General features: G+C 40.8%; 3 protein-coding genes across 5 annotated transcripts in view; all 3 read right to left on the reverse strand.

Annotated features, from left to right (window-relative positions):
• Nucleotides 1-3,116, reverse strand: part of syvn1 (synovial apoptosis inhibitor 1, synoviolin) — an 11,592-nt gene extending 8,476 nt beyond the window's left edge. The window contains 7 exon segments of the mRNA XM_025063188.1: nt 86-212; nt 514-617; nt 1,150-1,198; nt 1,612-1,764; nt 1,864-1,956; nt 2,046-2,197; nt 2,916-3,116. Of these exon segments, the coding sequence (XP_024918956.1) occupies nt 86-212; nt 514-617; nt 1,150-1,198; nt 1,612-1,764; nt 1,864-1,956; nt 2,046-2,177 (658 nt within the window). The 5' untranslated portion in view covers nt 2,178-2,197; nt 2,916-3,116.
• A 693-nt stretch (nt 3,117-3,809) lies between these two features.
• Nucleotides 3,810-12,187, reverse strand: smad5 (SMAD family member 5). Of its 2 annotated transcripts, none has more exons than XM_025063185.1 (7): nt 11,943-12,187; nt 7,967-8,833; nt 6,841-7,128; nt 6,417-6,524; nt 5,460-5,681; nt 5,074-5,330; nt 3,810-4,942 (listed from the first exon to the last, which is right to left on the reverse strand). In XM_025063185.1, exons 2-7 carry the CDS (start codon nt 8,367-8,369, stop codon nt 4,799-4,801), a joined length of 1,422 nt encoding a protein of 473 aa, XP_024918953.1. In that variant the 5' UTR covers nt 8,370-8,833; nt 11,943-12,187; the 3' UTR covers nt 3,810-4,798. The 2 variants fall into 2 exon arrangements, with proteins under 2 accessions (XP_024918953.1, XP_016895056.1); XM_017039567.2 differs by lacking the exon at nt 11,943-12,187 and adding an exon at nt 11,388-11,541.
• A 2,264-nt stretch (nt 12,188-14,451) lies between these two features.
• The window catches only part of ap1ar (adaptor related protein complex 1 associated regulatory protein), a 5,061-nt gene continuing 1,493 nt past the window's right edge, over nt 14,452-18,019 (reverse strand). The window contains exons 4-10 of one of the 2 annotated variants that reach the window (XM_008327276.3): nt 17,835-17,866; nt 17,636-17,732; nt 17,339-17,437; nt 16,691-16,752; nt 16,075-16,148; nt 15,852-15,974; nt 14,452-15,756 (exon numbers count right to left, since the gene is read on the reverse strand). In XM_008327276.3, the coding sequence (XP_008325498.1) occupies nt 15,485-15,756; nt 15,852-15,974; nt 16,075-16,148; nt 16,691-16,752; nt 17,339-17,437; nt 17,636-17,732; nt 17,835-17,866 (759 nt within the window). In that variant the 3' untranslated portion in view covers nt 14,452-15,484. The remainder of the gene's footprint in view (nt 15,757-15,851; nt 15,975-16,074; nt 16,149-16,690; nt 16,753-17,338; nt 17,438-17,635; nt 17,733-17,834; nt 17,867-18,019) is intronic. The other variant, XM_017039572.2, reaches the window with a different exon arrangement.

Consider the following 18,019-nt stretch of genomic DNA (forward strand, 5'->3'; position numbering starts at 1 on the left):
TGTTGTCAACATGACATCTGTCTGTCTCTCTCTCTCTCTTTCTCCCAGTGCTGACGTGGACGTCTGGAGGAAGACAACGCGTCACCTGTGAAGAGCTCCGTGTAGAGCATATAGACGGCCTTGTTGTCCCAGGGATTTTCACTCTGCAGGTCAACAGTGTGCAGTATGTACTTGATGAAGACCGTCAGCACCATGGTCATCAGGATGGCATACTAATAACACAGAGAGGAAAATGTAATGTGATTCTCGAGTCTCGAGAGTCCATTCTATGAGTTGTGTTTGGTCAAATTTACGGTCAATGGACCGCTTTCATGTTAAAGTATAAAAACAAAAAATGTGTCGAGATATTCAGAATGGAATAATAAAGTATTAAACCAACTCTTGTGTCAGGTGAAGTTGTTAATGACAATTACAAGCACAGATAATTGACAGAAAAAAGTGTTTCCCGTTCTTTAATTCTAGCAGCCTTTGATAGTGTGTGTGTGTGTGTTAGAGACACTTGGTGAAACCGACCTCAAATCCAAAAACAAGCTGAACAGATGCTCCTCTGGTGATGATGCTGTGACACGCATGGTTGACAAACAGGAAGTCCAGGACAGCCAGCAGTCCCATCAGAGCTGCAGGGACATCACAGTAACATCGAATGACACTCAAGTGACAGACAGCAGTACTGTACATGAAGTATATGAAGTTTGACAACAAATATTGCCGTCATTGTCTGTCTATATGAATGGAAATTAAACAGGAGGATGTACTGTAATAAAGTTTGTCATTTCTGCCCAGCACCTGTACTGCCTTCAAGAGCAGATATGGAAAAAAAATAATTTACATGTGGTATATTTTCATCATTTTACATTTTTTCATTTAATTATTCGATCGTGCAAGATCTTTTGAAACTTGTACATTTCAGTACTTTTTGTGTAAGAAATCTAATGTTTTCTTATGTGGAATATTGAAATTTTCTTATCAATATTAGCTGTAAGAAAATCAATAAAAAAATATTTCTAAATAATTCTTTAATAATTCACCTTTAAGGCTATAAAATGTGCTTCTTTAAAGACTTAAACAACATCTTTGCCAGGATGACATCACTACATCCTTTTGCACATTTACGTCATCTATTATGAACAAATAATATTGTTTACTCACACAACACTCTGATGTGAAAAATCCAGGAGATGTTAGGACTTCGTTCCATCTGAGAAGAAAAATAAAACGAACCATAAAATTAAGTTTAATTCATGCATACGGTCACCAGAAACAGAGTAATACAGTAATGGCTTATCATTTTTTAGTTGTTGGGAGTGAACTCTGACCTTTAGATAATGACAACTACTTACAAAATATTTTGTACCCTCACTTTATTTTCCTGTCCAAAATGCTTTAAATGCCCCCCCCCCCAAATTACATAGTAGTAGCAGACTCTTCACACTTGGTCTTTGACAGAGTTATCAGCAGCAAAGTTGACACACTGGAATGTTTTCCATGCCGTACGCCGCCTTGGCCACACACCATCTGTTTCCCTCCATGTTTACCCTTTCTTCAATGCATTAGAATATAGTGTAAAATGTACTGTGTTGATAAGACAGAGCTGTTTCTATCGTCACTCACAAAGTCCACCCGGTCCTCAGCCAGCCAGTGGAAGCACTTGAGGAAGAGCAGGAGTGTGAAGAGGGCAACAAAGCGAGGAGAGAAGTCATCTCTGAACACAGTGAATGCCAGACAGGTCTCAGTGACCGCGTACCACGAACGCTCGATCAGATGCTGAAGGTGAAGGAGATGGCCACAAAGAAACAATACAAAGTGGTGTCAAAAAGCTGCATAAAAGATAAAAAATGGCAAGAAATATGGACAGATATTTACCTCCATTTCTGCTGCCCTAAGCTGTCCAAAAAAGACCTTTCTCATGAACTTTCCCAGCAGAAACACCAGCACAAAGGCCTGTATGTACAACACCTGAAACACAAACCAGAACAGGCATAAAATACACAATGGTATTACCAGCTCTGATAATCGACAACAAGGATTTTATAAATTCTTCTTACCGCCATGCTGGGGCTGCTCTTAGTGAGGTAGACCACAGTGGGATAGAACTGGTGCTTTAGTAGATAGGCGTGTGCCACCACTGCCCCAGTCAGTGCCAGACTGGTGACAGTCACCAAGGCTGCTCGTACCATTTTAGAAACAGCAGTAGATACTGAGAGGGCGAGATGATAAAAAAAAAAAAAAAAAAAAGAGTCAAATTAAGGACGAAAGCTGCATTTGTGGGCTGACATACATGACTGAACAACATGCAAATCCTGAGAGGGACGTGTTGGAGAGGTTGAAGTTAATAATTGTTTCTCTTGTTCATTCACACTGACAAATGGCACACCCTATATTTGTTCCATCCTGATATATTAGAGACAGATTTTTGTGTTTACAAACTTATTATAGATCATTAATTTTTAATTAATTGCGACTGTTTAGTTTTCACGTTGGTTGCATATGATTTACAGGGTTTTTCAAAGAAACAAATAAATACAATTATAATACAAAAATAAGCTTGTAGAAAATTGAGTGGGCAGCGTGAACACGCCCACCACTGCAGCTGTCATCACTTAATAAGACACTTTGTAATTCTTTTTTTTTTTTAGCAACCACTCAATTGACATTTGTAATGGTTTGACATGACAGTAACATTAACTCACTTCTGTAACGGAGCAAAAAGGGTAAATTCAGCCTGATAAATCCCTTGCGTATTATTGTATAAGTATTGAACCAACGCATCACGTACATTTATTATAAATGGTTAAAAGTATATTTATTAGCACCACAGTCTGATAAACGACAGGTAAATGGCTTATTTAGCCTGTTAGCCTGTCAGTAGCCGCCTAGCTGCTAACCCCCAGCTGTTTGTACTCTGCAGCACTCACCGCCTTAATGTCTGCGAACGACTCGCTCCTCTGTCGGTCCGACGGTTGTCCTCTCCCTGGTAATATCTGTTTGTATTCACCGGCTACTTCATTTCGACTGTTTCGCTTAAAAGCCGCTCAATAAGACTTATCCTCGTCGCTGTTCGACTAGCTACGTGTTTATCTTTGGCTCGTTCAGTGGCAGCCACCTCACTTCCGGCTTCTAAGGTAATATGACGCAAGAAAAATTAAACTACACGTATATTCACATAAAAGGCTGAGGAAAAACACGTACAAAGTGCATAAAACAGACATTTAATTTTTTAATGGCTTACACATAGGGTTTTTATGCATTGTTAATGTGTTATTTGCGAATTTAGCGTTATACGAGTACATAGTGTATATCTGCGTGCGCCACATTTTAGGTAGTTTACGGTAAATACCGACGTGGCCCAATGAGAAACTGACTGAATGATGCCTGTCACGTTGTAGTCAGCATCCAATTGACAATCTAATACACATTATCTGAAAGGCTGCTGTGCCAACACAACGAAAATTCTTAATTTTATAATTAATTTTGTTGTTTTTTTTTGCCATTTTTTCAAACAGTAAATGGGAATTATTAAAATGTGTTAAGGTTTCGTTGATAATGTACTTTATTTAATTGATAATTTACTAAAACAAAAGTTAAATGACTACTTTTTTAGCCAGTTTTAATTCCAAATATAAAACCAGGACTGTAAATTGATTCCCTTCTCAATTTTATGTTCTGGTTTTTACATCACTATTTGGAGAAAACAATAAGCTGAAGGATCTGGTATTTTTTCAGGTTTTGGACACACACATCCAATTTTATTCACCCAATGGCTAGACATAAAAATGTTAAAGAACCAGACAAGAACAGAAAAAGAGAAATTAAATTTTAATCAAATAACCAGTTTATTTTATTGAGCTAATGAAGTCAGTTATTAATGACATAATGCCTCGGTACCCACGCCAAAATTTTATATGCCGCCACAAAAACAAAAAAACAAGAGTGCACAATATTTTTAATACAGCGAGTATGGAAAATACAGTCACTCTCATTTGAAGTTGAGATAACAAACAAGAATCAGTGATAATGATGATGTCCATTGTATGATTATATCATAAATGACTACTCCTATTGCAATAGATGTAACATTCACAATGTTGTTAGCTTATGACATGTTAAACGTGTTCAGTGATTGATCTCCCAATATCAAAAACTATCAGGTTGGCATACATAACGTTTAAAAAGGCAGTAGCTCAGTGTTTATTTCTAGCAGTCGAGACTATAAAAAAAAAGAGAAAGCACTTGTTATATCTGAGCATAATGGTAAACATAAGTGTGTCTATACCTTAATTGTAATTATGACACAGAGACAACAACGTTAGAAAAAAAAAAGTAAAAGTTAAATTCCAATTTGTCAGACAAAGGACAGAGCAGTGATACAGTCCTGCTTCAATAAAACTAAAAAATACAGAAATAAAATCATTTGAGAAAAAAAAAACAAAACAATAAAACTTAAAGCAAAAATAACATTTGTCAAAAACAAGCTCGAGGAGGGAGCCCTCTGTTCTTACAGGTGTTTTAACATGTTCCAGTAGTCGTGTGTCCGTGTAACTACTGCTGCTCAGCTGTTCTTCACACACACACACACACACACACCCTCTCCCGTGTCCAGGTGGTCTTTGTGTCACACTGCTTTGTTTTTCAACAACTGGATTTTGGCTACTGTCGTTAAGTGTCCAGGCAGAGTTCTGGATCCCCTCCCAAAGTGTGTGTAAACAGTTCAGCCATTATGAGGACCTTAAATTAGAAATCACCGAAAGGGGGGGAGAGAAGAATGGGACCCTCTCCCCCCAGCTGCACAAGATCATCATTAGGACACAGAAGAGATCGGGTTGAGAGGCGAACCCATCTGTGTTAGCACCTTGTCCAGCCATTGCAGGGGCCCATGAAGGTGGACCTCAATCCAGCAGGGGGTGCTAGTGACGTCCTGACGGTGATACTCGGCTCCCCATCCCTGAAAGAAGGCAGATTAAGAAGGATTACTCAAGGGTGACTAATATGAAATGACATATACTCGTCTTAAAGAAATAATGATACACAAGTCTCTGCAAGTCATCGCCGTACTGCGCGTCATGCTGCCCTCACCTTGACAAAGCTCATTCTGATGGTACACATCTTGGTGAGTTCATAGACAGCCTCAAAGCCATGGTTGACTGACTGCGTCAAAAGCTGCGCAAACTCCTGGTTGTTGAAAATCTTGAGGCTGCATCCACTGGGGATCTTGCAGACAGTGGTGGGGTGGAAGCCGTGGTGGTAATTACAGTTACGGCTCTGGACAAAAATGCTGGTATCACTGAGGCACTCCGCGTACACCTCCCCTCCCACGTAGTACAGGTGGACTCCTAAAACCAAGACAAAGTAAAAAAAAAAAAATCTTCACTCCTAAAACCAAGACAAAGTAAGAAAAAAAAATCTTCAAGATCAAATCACCACAAACGTCACCACAACCGTCCTCACTCTGCGAGTTCTACCTTTGCCAATGTGTCGACGCGTGTTTTCAATGGTGGAGTTGCGGTTGACGTTGGACAGCAGCCCAAGGCAGAAGCGGTTCTTGTTGTTTGAAGGGTCAGTGAAGCCATCTACGAGAACACTGGTGGAGGAGGCGTGGTAAGCCTCGCCTACACGGTTGTTGAGCTCATAGTAGACGATGGAGCACCAGTGACTGGGCTCTTCATACTCCACTGGTTGCACATCTGAAAAGAAAGAAAAAAAAATTAGCGATTAACAACTTCTCTCTCACACACAAACTGGTAGAGTCATGACAAACAGAAAAACATGCAGTTATTTTAATGTGCCAAAGGGGGGAGACATTCTTCTTATCATTTAAATTAACAACTTCTCCACCAAACTAACTACGAAATACATTTCCTGCTTTTAAATCCTTGCAGTATCTGCACATTTATTGAGGTTCATTGTGTTCATTAAAACTGATGTTGTTTTTGTGTAAGAAGCCTTTACTCGAAATCTGCTGACTAATGACTTATTGTTGACTAATGGATTTTTTATTTCCTGCTACCTCAGAATTGAAACTACGTTACCATTGTGCTAACAGGACTTTGTATGGCTCTGCCAGGGCCTGGCAGTGTGAGTGCATCATGGTGCCAACCTCTTAACATCACAGCACCCGTGTAGCAGAGCAGCACAGTGTCTTGTATCAGTAATAGCGTTGAAGGTGCTGCTGATTGGACACTCCTGAGCAACACCAACCTAATTCATTTTCACTGCAGCAAAAGTATTAATGGATTCCTATATGTTAGAAGCATGATCACAGTCTTTCCTGTTTATAAATGTCATCGTTTCTGCTCTTTAAAAAAAAAAACCAGCAGCTAAGGAAAATGGTGTTTCTGCTCTTTAAAAAAAACCAGCAGCTAAGGAAAATGGAGGAGAGTGCGAAAAGCAACTAGTAGAAAAACATGACCGCTCCTCACCTCCTCTGGCCATGTTTGGCGGCACCAAGTTGTTGCTCGTGTCCATGGACTGATTCTCCTGTCCCAGCTGCTCATCTGGGGGCATGTAGGCTGGGGGTGGGGTGTCAGCTGGAACATTAAAATGAGCAGTTAGTGGCTAAGAGACCAGTTGTTGCTAGCAAATGGCTACACACACACACACTTATCACAGAATCTGTACCCCGGAAATGGTGTCAGATTACATTTATCCCTTAGCTGCAAAGCTAAGAATCAGAGATGCAACATGACCCACAGCACAATTTTCATGTTTTAACGTTTGGAGATCGGCATTTATTAACAGAGGCCAACATCACTGATGGCTGTTGTTTGCAACATGACGGTTACAACACATTAGACCTGGTAATTTTTCCCAGGGTCAGACACATTTATGTTAGTTTTTATGTACCTGGGAGCTGGAATGGACTAGAGGGTCCCGAGCTGGCTGGAGAGTTTGGATAGGTACCACTGCTGGCTGGAGAGGGAGGATAAGGCGAATTGGGAGAGATGGGAAAAGAGCCTCCTCCGCCTCCTCCACTACTGCTACCACCGCCACTGTGGGGCTGCTGGAAGGACTCTGGGAAGGTGGCATTCAGGGGCATGTGTGGCTCGTTGTGGGTGAGATTGCGGAACTGCACCAGCAGGCTGTGCTGGGGGTTGAACTCGCTGTGCCGTGGTACCAGGACTGGAGGAAGAACTGAAAAGGGGCAGAGAAAAGGAAGGTTAAAAAATACATACATTTGATTTTTTTGATAATTTCTTCTGCTAAAAGTGACTTATTGATATTTATCATGTTTTTAAAATTATAACATCCCACAAACGTAGGGCAGTGGGCCCATCGGACTGCAGTTGGCCCGCAGGACACATATTTGCAGAGGAAGAACTGAACACAAAAAAGAGTGAGGTTTTCCCTTCCTTCATTGTGTATGTTTTGTTTGGTCAGCATGGTTAAATATACATATACAATAAATCTGATTTTTTTATAGTATTTTTTCTCTCTTTGCATGTGGAAAATCAAATGCACTAGCCAGAATTGCAATTAATAATACAATGTACACTCCATCTTCAGCACAGCATGTTACGACAACCTTGAAAGCCTCTTTTCAAGGTCATCATTGGTGTATGTGATGCAGCGTACAAGTGACAGGAGGCAGAAGGAAGGGCAGAAATGATAAAGTGCTGGGAGTTAAGTCTTGAGTGGTTGGTGCATTTAGTAAGCCACTCTCTAATGCCACACCCCATCTGGAGTGCTTGAGGCATATAATCTAATAAGATTCTAAAAGAGCTAGTGATATTGATTTTCTGTAATGGGGTGGGGGTTGGACAAGCCCGTGCGATGGCAGCCTCCTGACCTTTGTGGATATGTTTACCAGCTCCTTGGTTTACTCTTGAGATTCTGCTGTGGAAATATGGACCCTAGTTTCATATTCTGTGTATCGTTCAAAAGCCGTGTGTAAATATAAACATCTGGGGTCATGGATTTATTCTGTTAAAAAACTGTGAATTTCTGAGGTAAAAGCGTTATTAAAACCTACCTGGGCTTTCCACTCGCTTGTAATGATATGGGTTGATGCAGACCTCCTTCTGCTTGGAGCCAAATGGGTACTCGCACACCTCCAAAGGTTTGAGCTCATGGTGAGACTGGAGGTCAGGCCAGCGCCACACTCGGCAGTAGATGACGTGAGGAAGACCTTTTCTGTGGGAAACCTGTAGCCGGCCGTCCAGGGATCGTGGAATGGTCACACACTTGCTGGGCTGCCCTGGGCAGCTGAGGGCTTTCTCCAGGTCCTCCATGGCACCCTTCTTCTTCTTCAGCTTTTTGACCAGTGCATCTACTGCTTTTTCGGCCCATTTTTCTTCCTCGTCCCCCTGCTTCCAGCCAAGCAGGCGTTTGACTGCTGGACTTGTGAAGGAGAAGAGACTAGACATGGAGGTCATGCTGTAGGCTGGACGTTTTGGGGAAAGGCAACAGCTCCGTGGCGAAACGTCACCTTTAGGGAACTGCTGATCTCCAAATAGCAGTTGAACACGCACACAATTAAATGTGTATTTGTGAGGGTATGAGAGGCTGACAGAGGTGATGGGTGGGGTAAGGGAGAGGAGGCTTTAGCCTTGTCTAACCAAGGACAGGAAGCAGGGGAGGGAGGGGAGTCAGCAAGCAGGACGCAGCTGCTGCTGCTCAGGAAGGACCCTGCAGCAAGCTGTCCAGTGCTGGGTCACCACCACCGATGGAGGGAGGGGCTGCAAGCAACAGGGGCTGAGATCAGGACCTCTGTCCGAGTGACACGTTACAGCGGGTCTCTCTACGAGTTGTGTGAAATAAGGGATCAATCAATCAACAACAACAACTCCAAGCTCTTCTCTGGGCCAACGTTTCAAACGGAGAGTTTCTCTGCAGTCGCCTGCCAAACACAAAAGTGCAAATGTAAATTGTCACTTGATAAGGAGAACAAAGCAATGCTGATTATGACACGGGCAATTTGGAAATGTAATTAAGAAAATATGCACAGCAAAACAAGTCACAGATATTCAGTCAGTCGGCCGATCAAAAAGCTCTTTGTCTCCCTTCTACGCAAAACATGTCTTTGCTTTGGTTAGTTCGTTAGAAAAAGCAAATAGCTTAGTTGATAGGTGAGGTTGGCAGGTTGGTCTGAACACGTTAAATTACTATCTATCAACCTGTAACACTACTGTAATTAATGTTTACTCATTTAAAAAAAAGTAATTTAAAGCTTAACTAAACTAAATAAAATCACGCCAAAGAAAATGTTGTGATAATTTATTAACAAAAAGATGTGAAGACTTATGTTATTTGTTTGATTTTAAGCAGCACTGACAAAGTAGAAAGGAAATGATCATTTTCTGGCTAACATCGCTGGTTGTAGATACGCATTTGTTTGCTTATAGCTTATACATTTTTCATAAAAACAGGATACACACAACAACTACTTCAGTGCAGGAGCTGAAACAGCATTTTCAACAATATACTTTGTATGACCCTCAACCCATAAGTCACACAACTACAGCTGCACAACAAGAACAGTTCGGACTTGTGTCAAATGCACTTATAACAATCACTGCAATTGCATAAATATTTGGGGTTGAAATTTATAGTAGCTGAAATATATTGCCCACCCATACTTAAAATTATGTTTCCATGATATTATTCTGTCCAAAATTATTTTAATCTCTAGCATCTTCTTGAAACAAATTAACAACATTATTTTGCCTTCCCTCCAGTGATTCGCCCCTAAAACAATTTCTAGCCTCCACCGCTGTTACCAAGGGGTTTTTTAGACTTGAACACTGCCCCTATCACGCTTGTGATATACGACACTTAAATCTATACAGTGCAGCCTGAGCAAGCATGAAGTCCAACACATGTATCCTGCTGCAGCAGCTGTTTCAGGGTTTGTGAGTCTGGCCCTTGTTGAAAAGGATGTGACCACAAAGAGCTGCTTCCTCCTGCATCTCATCCCTCCCTTCCAGTGCACAGCTGTCCAACTGCACTGCTCCCACTCCCTGTGCTCATTGTTCTGCATGTACATGAAAGTGTGTGTGTGTGTGTGGGGGGGGGACATAAATGTGGCATGGAGACGTAAAGCAAAAAGTGGTTGTTTCTAATTGGGCTTATTGAGTTTTTTTGTTGTTGTTTTTTTTAAACAGCTTTTACAGTCTTTGCCTAACTTCCCAGTTTACAGTAGCTCTCTTCAACACAACATCTGCAGTGGTTCATCAACTCATCGTCTGGTGATAGATGATGATATAACTGTCTCAGGACAGGTCAAATAAACACACACACACAAAAAACCCAAAGGGTTCACACCAATAGCTTTTTGTGTTGCAATACCAATCAACCTTGACCACACTTTAACAGAAGTCACATTGTGAGTTTGGGTTTGGGGGAGAACTGAAGCCTGCGACTGATGTGCCAATCGAGCCGGTGATTAATGATGATTCAGAGTTAGTCTTCAATAGTCGATGCCATTGTCTAAAGCATAAAGTCAAATACACAGACACGCAGACCTTATAAAAGTCAATTCTGAGTCAGTGTTTTTTTTTCTTAAAAAAAAAAACAATACAATGAACAGACTTGTTGTCTGAGATCTTGTAATTTAAGTCCAGTCAAAATGGTCAAGGTCACAAACATTTAAAGACTTCACATCTTGAGGAAACTCCTAATGTAGTAAAAGAAACACACACAAAAACAACCTCCCCTTCATAACGCAGTTGTGACCCAAGATTACGCCAACGATACATACGATGTATAACGCATTTTTTAGCTTTAGTAAAAAAAAAAAAATCAAAATCACACCGAGCTTTACAGCGCGGGTTTTGTCAGAAATGTATGACTTGTATGAAGTTCAGGGAACAGACAATATGGAAGAATGACATGGTGAGTCGTAACGGAGCACCCCCACCCTGGGAGAGAAAAGGATCCACAAACGCGCTGAATGTTACGCCAAATCGAACAAGTAACGACACCGCATATGACGACCGTGGAAAGAAACTAGAAAAAGTAACACATTCGTCACGTGAATCGCGATTCGACTGCGTTCGTGAGCAACAACACGCTAACGTAAATAAATTCAAGGGGTTGCTAACGATGTTAGCCAAGTATAAAGGAGCATAACCCAGTTTTCAAAGATACCGAATAACTTTAAACAGCCATCACTAAAAGTTTTGAATGTCAGTCGCTGAAATTTTCACTAATCTCCTAAAGTGTGGCAATGGTGAATGTTTGTTGACTTTTGTCGGTGAGCCTGTGTTGCTTAACTGTTCCCCTTCTTCCTCCATTCCACAAACTTTTTTCAACTTCTGTAGCTAAGCTATGCTAACTGTTAGCCAAGCCATCAGAGAGAGCCGCGAGCCTCTGTCCTGCGTTACTCCACTGATGTAAGCCCCCGAAAACTCCCACTTTTACCCCCTCAATTCAACAGCTAATGTGGTACATACCTTCAAGGAGAACGCCTTTGTCATACAAGTCCGTGTTCGCGTAGATGTTTGGACAATAGTTCCTACTTTTTATGATTTTTTTTCAAGCTATACTCCTTCCCTCCGTCTCTCTATGCCATGTCCTCCAGCTCCTGGAGACAAGTAGGCTGGAGGAGGAGGCGAGGCGGAGTACATATCACTCCGCCAAAACAGACAAACTAGTGCGCGCACTGGCAATACAACACTGGATCATTTGATTGCTTATATATAAAAAAAATTAACACAAATTCAAAACACATGCACATGTAGCATTTTAAAATACAAATAAAGTGAATATTTCAGTTTCAATTTTAAGAACATGCGTTCGTTGTTTTTTTTTTTATTTTCATGCGCGTAGGTCGGACAATAGTCCATATAAAGAAACTTTATCCGTGTGTGGCACTTGCATCTAGATTTTTGCCCAGTTAAATTTCGACTGCAGACGAACCTCAATACGAGACAAACACTCTCTTTGTCAATACGTTGTGTTGCTGTTGTTTTATGATGCTTTGTGAAGTGTGTAACTAGAACTCTTACAGTGGCGGTGCTGCGGCTCTGGAACGTCTAACAAGTTACTGGCTCCACTCAGTCTGGAGCGCTGCGGTCTGTGTATTGTTGTCCTTTGTAGTCGCTTCCTCGACACTTTCTCTGTCCTCACGATGTTAATTCGTCCGACTTAAACCATTCAAAGCAGTCAACTACATTCTACATCCATTTCTGCGGACGTTCGGTTAACGCAGCGCGATACAATATCCACAGTGCAGCGCCTCGCCGTGTCCTGGGTCCAAATGAAACGCAAGTGACTTCATCCAGCGGCTAGGGGGCGACATGGACCGGATCATTGTGAGGGTCCACTCCAGGAGTGTTTTCCAAATCTTTTTTAACCATGGTAGGATCTTTTACATGAGCGCATTACCAATGCGCACCACAAAAACAATATATGTATTTAAATGTAATTATCTTTTAGTTTCAATTTACTCAACAATGTAAAATCTGGACATGTTATTTGGACGTTTCAACAGTAAATGTCACCTGTATTATTTTGGACTAAAGTCAAAAGGTGATACACACTTATTGTGAACTTCCTTTAACTATAAATGTGGTTGATTTTTTTTCCTACTTTCCACAATTAATAATTTTCAGTTTTTATGAAACCTCTTTGTGTTGCACTTTAGGAAAAATCAATTGACCACAAAAAAAACAACATTTTCCCTTTTTTTTTTTGCATTGACCAGTAATGCCAACATTTTCCCATTCCCCTGGCATTATAGCAGTCTTTTTGATGTTTTTTTTTTTTTTGCATTGACCAGTAATGCTGCCTAATGAACCTTCCATTACAGTGTTCACATCAATTCTCCTTATACAGGTTGATTGATTATACTCTGAAGTTGTACCTCTCTGTCCACTTCTCCACCATATTCCCCTACAATTATGAATTAAAATGTAATAACAAGAATAATTAATTACCATTATTATATTAAACCATAATCAGAAAATATCACGTCCCATGCCACAACATTAGGGAAGAGCAGCTTTGAGTTCACAAATAAAATATTGACAAAGAATATAAGTATCCACAAAACCTTTTAATATGAAACATGTCAAGGCCAGTGAGTAAAGCTGTTCGGTCCATGTTGGTGAAACCTTGGAAAGGAAAGAAACAAAAACCCCAACAACTATTAAATTCCCATCTAATGTTCACAGACCAACTTTCTGCTGGGAGACAGACAAGAAAAAAAAAGGTGTGGTGACATACTTTGAGCTCCTTCAACTTGACAGCCCACGGCATCGTTTGCACAATAACAACAAATGTGATGGAAACACTGCTGTGCTCACTAAGCTGGTGAATGTTTGGTATATTAAAATAAAAAATAATATGAAGTGGCGGAGGTGCTGTATCGTTAACTTTGCATTTTTGTTTTTCGTCAAGCTTCACATCATTGTTGCCTGCACACACACACACACACACAGGTAAATATCCTACAATAAGGCCGGTTCAGCTGATCCTGGTTCAGATTTCAGACCAATATGGACACAGTGACGTCTGAGGTTCTCATCGTCTTAGGCTCAGTGTGAAGAGGAATGTTTCGCTACAGCAGAACAAAATTGAACATTTATGATTCTGACATTAAAAAATAAACTCTGAAGAATCTGTGATTTGTCTACATTTGTTAACAGCGTGGCACTGTTTCCTGAATTAATTTTTTTAAATTTCCTATTTGACATGATATTTCGCATGAAGAAAGTTGTGCTAACACAAATGATGTGGGACAGTAGTTACAGACTGTCAGGTACATTTTTAGCAGATTTCTTGCCACTTTATTTATCTAGTATTTCTTTTACAATCCTTGGTCCTAATGTTAAGAGGTAAAATCAAAGTGAGGTTCCAGAAAGTTCCCTGAATGAAAGGGTTGAGAAGAAAAATCAGCTTCAGTTTTTTTTTTATGTTGAGAAGAAAAATCAGTTCGGTTCGGTTTTTTTTTCCACCATTGATCTCCTCAGTGCATAATATTTACATTCAGCTCTATATATGTCATTTTCACCCATATGTTGTGTCACATATACGTGAACACAGAGCATTGGAACGATCCTGTGACGTCAACATATAAATGATTTCATTTCAAGATAATTTTTCTAATGTTAGTCTGATTCTTGTTTAATCACTTAAATTATTATTTAAAAAAAATACAGATAAGATTAGATTTAAAAAACGTACACAATGCAAAAATGGGACGGCTTGTGTCCAGGAAGAATGAGCAGTCACATGACACACTGACAGTGTAGTCCTGCTCGGCCTTAGTAACTTCTAAATTTACAGCACTGTTAAGCCTTGAGAGGCCAATGGCTAATTATGGTAATTCAATTCAGAAAATGGAAAAATGATTATGCAGCTGATCTTGAATAACAGTTTTAAAACTGGCAGAAAAACCCATTTGAAAAGTTGCATGCAAGCATTAGCCCAATTGCATTCCTTATCTGAAGAAGCTGAAAAAAAACCAACAAATTCAATCAAGTGGGATTAAATATATAAAACCATAGACTGAAAAAAACAACAAATTTATTAAGTGAAATCCTGGGATTAAATATATAAAACCATAGACTTTTGATCAAAAACCAAAATAATATAATTTTTCTGCCTTCATGCAACAGTTTCATAAACCTGCTGTGACCGGGTTGACCCACAGCTCGGGCTGAGATTTTAATTATTCTGTGCTTACGCTGCTGTCCTTCCCACACAGCAATGTACAGTGAAGTATACAGGAGGAGTTTTTATCAGTATCGCTAAGCAAGTGGCCGACCTCGGAATCACACTTGGTCCCCAGGTTGTGCTATGTGGAAAAAACAATGAGGTTTTTAATAATCGGTGAACTGCAGATTATTGGATCACATGGTCGCCAGGTGCTGGTTACACAAAACTAGGGATGTCCGATAATATGGGCCAACCGATATTAGCATAATTATGTGTCAGAATCATTATTGGTTTCTCCTGATAACGCAACATCTGGGTTTCACCAAATGATTTGTGCCCTAAAAATAGTTTTGGGGAAAAACAGCTGTATGCATACAGTGAATGTCACTAGATGGCAGCATTGCAGCTCATTTTATTAATCTATTCTAAAAATCAGGGTTGTATGGAGAATGCTTGTACCAATTCTGGGGGAAGAGGTGAATAAAACTTCTGTCCTCTAGGGGGGACATGGCAGAAAATAACTGTGCTTTAACCCATCACCTTAGTGAGCAGGCGGCACTTACATTCCTTAACCACCTGGCTGTGGTTATCGGAATCGGAAATTAAGTGTTTAGACAATATCGGACATCCCTACAAAAAAACGTAATGAAAATGCTATTTAGCTGATTGCTAACACTGCATAACATGGTCAGATAACTTAGCAAATGAAGGCACTGAAAAATGATTTGATAAACATGTCAATACAGTGTAGAGATCCACCACACAACACTGCAGCATCAGTCTCAGATTAAAAAAAAAAAAGGGCCAGTGTGGACATTTCCATTAATGTGGAAATGAAGCTGGTGAGCTCTGACATGGACAGGGACACTGTCTCCTTTGGTGCCGGACACTATCTATCCTGTTTGTCCAACCAAAGGCTCCGATCGGAGGTCTCCTCAGAGGGAGTGTCCAGGACGGGATTGACAAACCCCTCGAATTCAGTGGTGACACTGTCTTCCAGGTGCGGGGCCACAAAATCATTCTCCCATTCCAGGGCGTTGGAATCTTCAGAAGCCGAGGTCGGCCCACTGTTCACGTGTTTGCCACCGGGGCGCAGCGCCGCACGCAGGATGTCCTCTTCTGTCCGAGATCTCTCCCAGACTGGAAAAGCCCGATTGATTCCTATAAATCCAAGGACTTGTGTTGGAATTCTGTCAGAAGACTTGGGGTGCAAGGAAATATCAATACAGCAGTAACCGACAAACAAGGAGTCTCACCTTCCTCATCCTCCCACTCCAGGTCCAGTGAGGTCACGTCATCATTGGTGGACCGGGTCTTGGTGGTGAAATCCCAGCTGCACTCCGTGTTTGGAGTCACTACATTAGTGTCAGATGGGAGTCCTGGTGAAAAAAAAGAAAAGAAAAAGAAAACCTGGTCAGTGATGAACCAAAAAACATTTTTTTTCCAACGAGAGGAAACATTGAATTCTTGATGACTCACTGCTACTCCTAAAAGCTTCAGACTGGGCTTTGACATTTTGAAGGTAGACGTCGAAATCTTCCCCAGAGGTTTGTCTGAAATGGTGGACAATGAACGACACAGGAGAATGAACAACTGGATAGTACATGTTTAACGGACAAAAATCATCCGTCCTCCAAAAATCACTCAGTCAAACTGTGACTAGCTGCTCTAGCTTTTCTTGATCTAGCCTCTGTTACTGTTGCCTTTCTATTGCAACCTCCTTTCATCAGCACTCTTGAAAGACTCCCTTCAACGCTGCATTTGGAAACTGGAGACCTCACTGCTCTGCGCCCCACACTCACACACACTCTGCACTTCTTCATTTCCCACATCATTTAATCCTCATATTTTTTTCAGAAAAGCATAACCAAACACTCTTTATGCCAAATGATCACAACACCGCACATCTGAGGGCTGAGACTCAGAGGTGTGAGTACACACAGACACATCATATGTTTCTTCGGGCGATGGGATGCCACCTACTGACTAACAACAGAGGCATCTTAAGTAAATCTAAATGATGAAATGGATATTTACAAGAACAAACTCTTACTTATAAGTGTGGGGGAAAAAAAATCTCTTGTGTTCCTCTCACTTTTTTTGTAGAGCTTCATCTCCAGAGCCGTCTGCTTTCCCCCGTATCCTTTGACTCGACAACTGTAAACAAACAAAAAATTTAAAAAATGCAGATGAAACAAGACATATCTTCACAATTAAAAAAAGAATTAAAAAAGCAAAAGCAAAAAGGCAAAGCCGAAGAAAACAAGATAATGAATATGGCATAAAGGATGTTTGGATGTAGCGGGAAGACAATGGCAGATGATGAAAATTCTACAGCACATTCTAGGAATCACTTCAGCTCTGATTGGTTCCAGGTGGAACTGTGAGTCAGCGGTGACTGTAAAATGAGTGGAAATCATAACTGGATTAAAGCGACTGTTGAAATGGTTCAAATGCAACTGGGAAAATCTACTGTTGTTTTCTAACACGGCTACAAACCACGATGCTAAGATCAATACTTTCTCTTACAGGACACCACCAACAGGATGATCACGAGACAGCACAAACGACAGAGGGAGAGAAAATGGACAAAACATCACTGTGTCTTCGAGGACACATGAGTTTCATTAGACTTGAAATGTTAGTCAGTCTCTGCCTCTGAGGGCCAGCAGGGTTAGAGGAGGTGTTGCTAAGCCAAGCAGCAGCCCAAACCGACAGAAGGTAGCGCTCAGTGCCGCCTCACCTCCTTCATTTTTCGCTCACGTGCCAACCTGGCGGCTTCACGCTGTTCGGCATTTCTAGCCTCTTCTTCTAGCCTTAACTTCTCCTCTTGTGCCTCTAACTGAACAGGAGTGAGAACGTGAACACAAAACAAACAAACACAAAACACAGATCAGAAAAAAAATTACAAAACAGAAAAAAACAAACAATGCAGCAAATTAAAATGAAGGAAATCAAGTCTTAAACATAAAATGACACATGGGGCAGTTCAACTAAGAAGGACATCGGCCTTTTAAGTTGCTGGTTAAGCTACTCTCACCTCCTCCTGGAGCTTCTGGTCAAGCAGGATCTGCTTGTCTGAGATAGCGGTGTAGTGGTGTTCACGAAGGTGTTTGATTTCCTCGTCACTGATCGGCCTTTAGAAAACAACCAACAAGAAAACACCAAATGTTAAAGAATTTCTACATTTCCACTCAAGTTGACATTGATTTTTTTTTTTTCCATGAGGAACCTCTCACCTCGGGCATGGCTGTGGATTCTCTCCCTCTCCCTGTGACGCAACAAATGAACACGAGACATTACAGCATTGAATTACACTTTGAAAGGCATCTTGGCCGAGACTGCAACTGAATTACTACTCCAGAGGGATAACGGTAGACTGCTGTTATTAAAGTGATCAACAGCGTATGTATGTACATATATA

Source organism: Cynoglossus semilaevis, chromosome 15 (genome assembly GCF_000523025.1).
Source record: "Cynoglossus semilaevis isolate Cse_v1.0 chromosome 15, Cse_v1.0, whole genome shotgun sequence".
NCBI lineage: Eukaryota > Metazoa > Chordata > Actinopteri > Pleuronectiformes > Cynoglossidae > Cynoglossus > Cynoglossus semilaevis.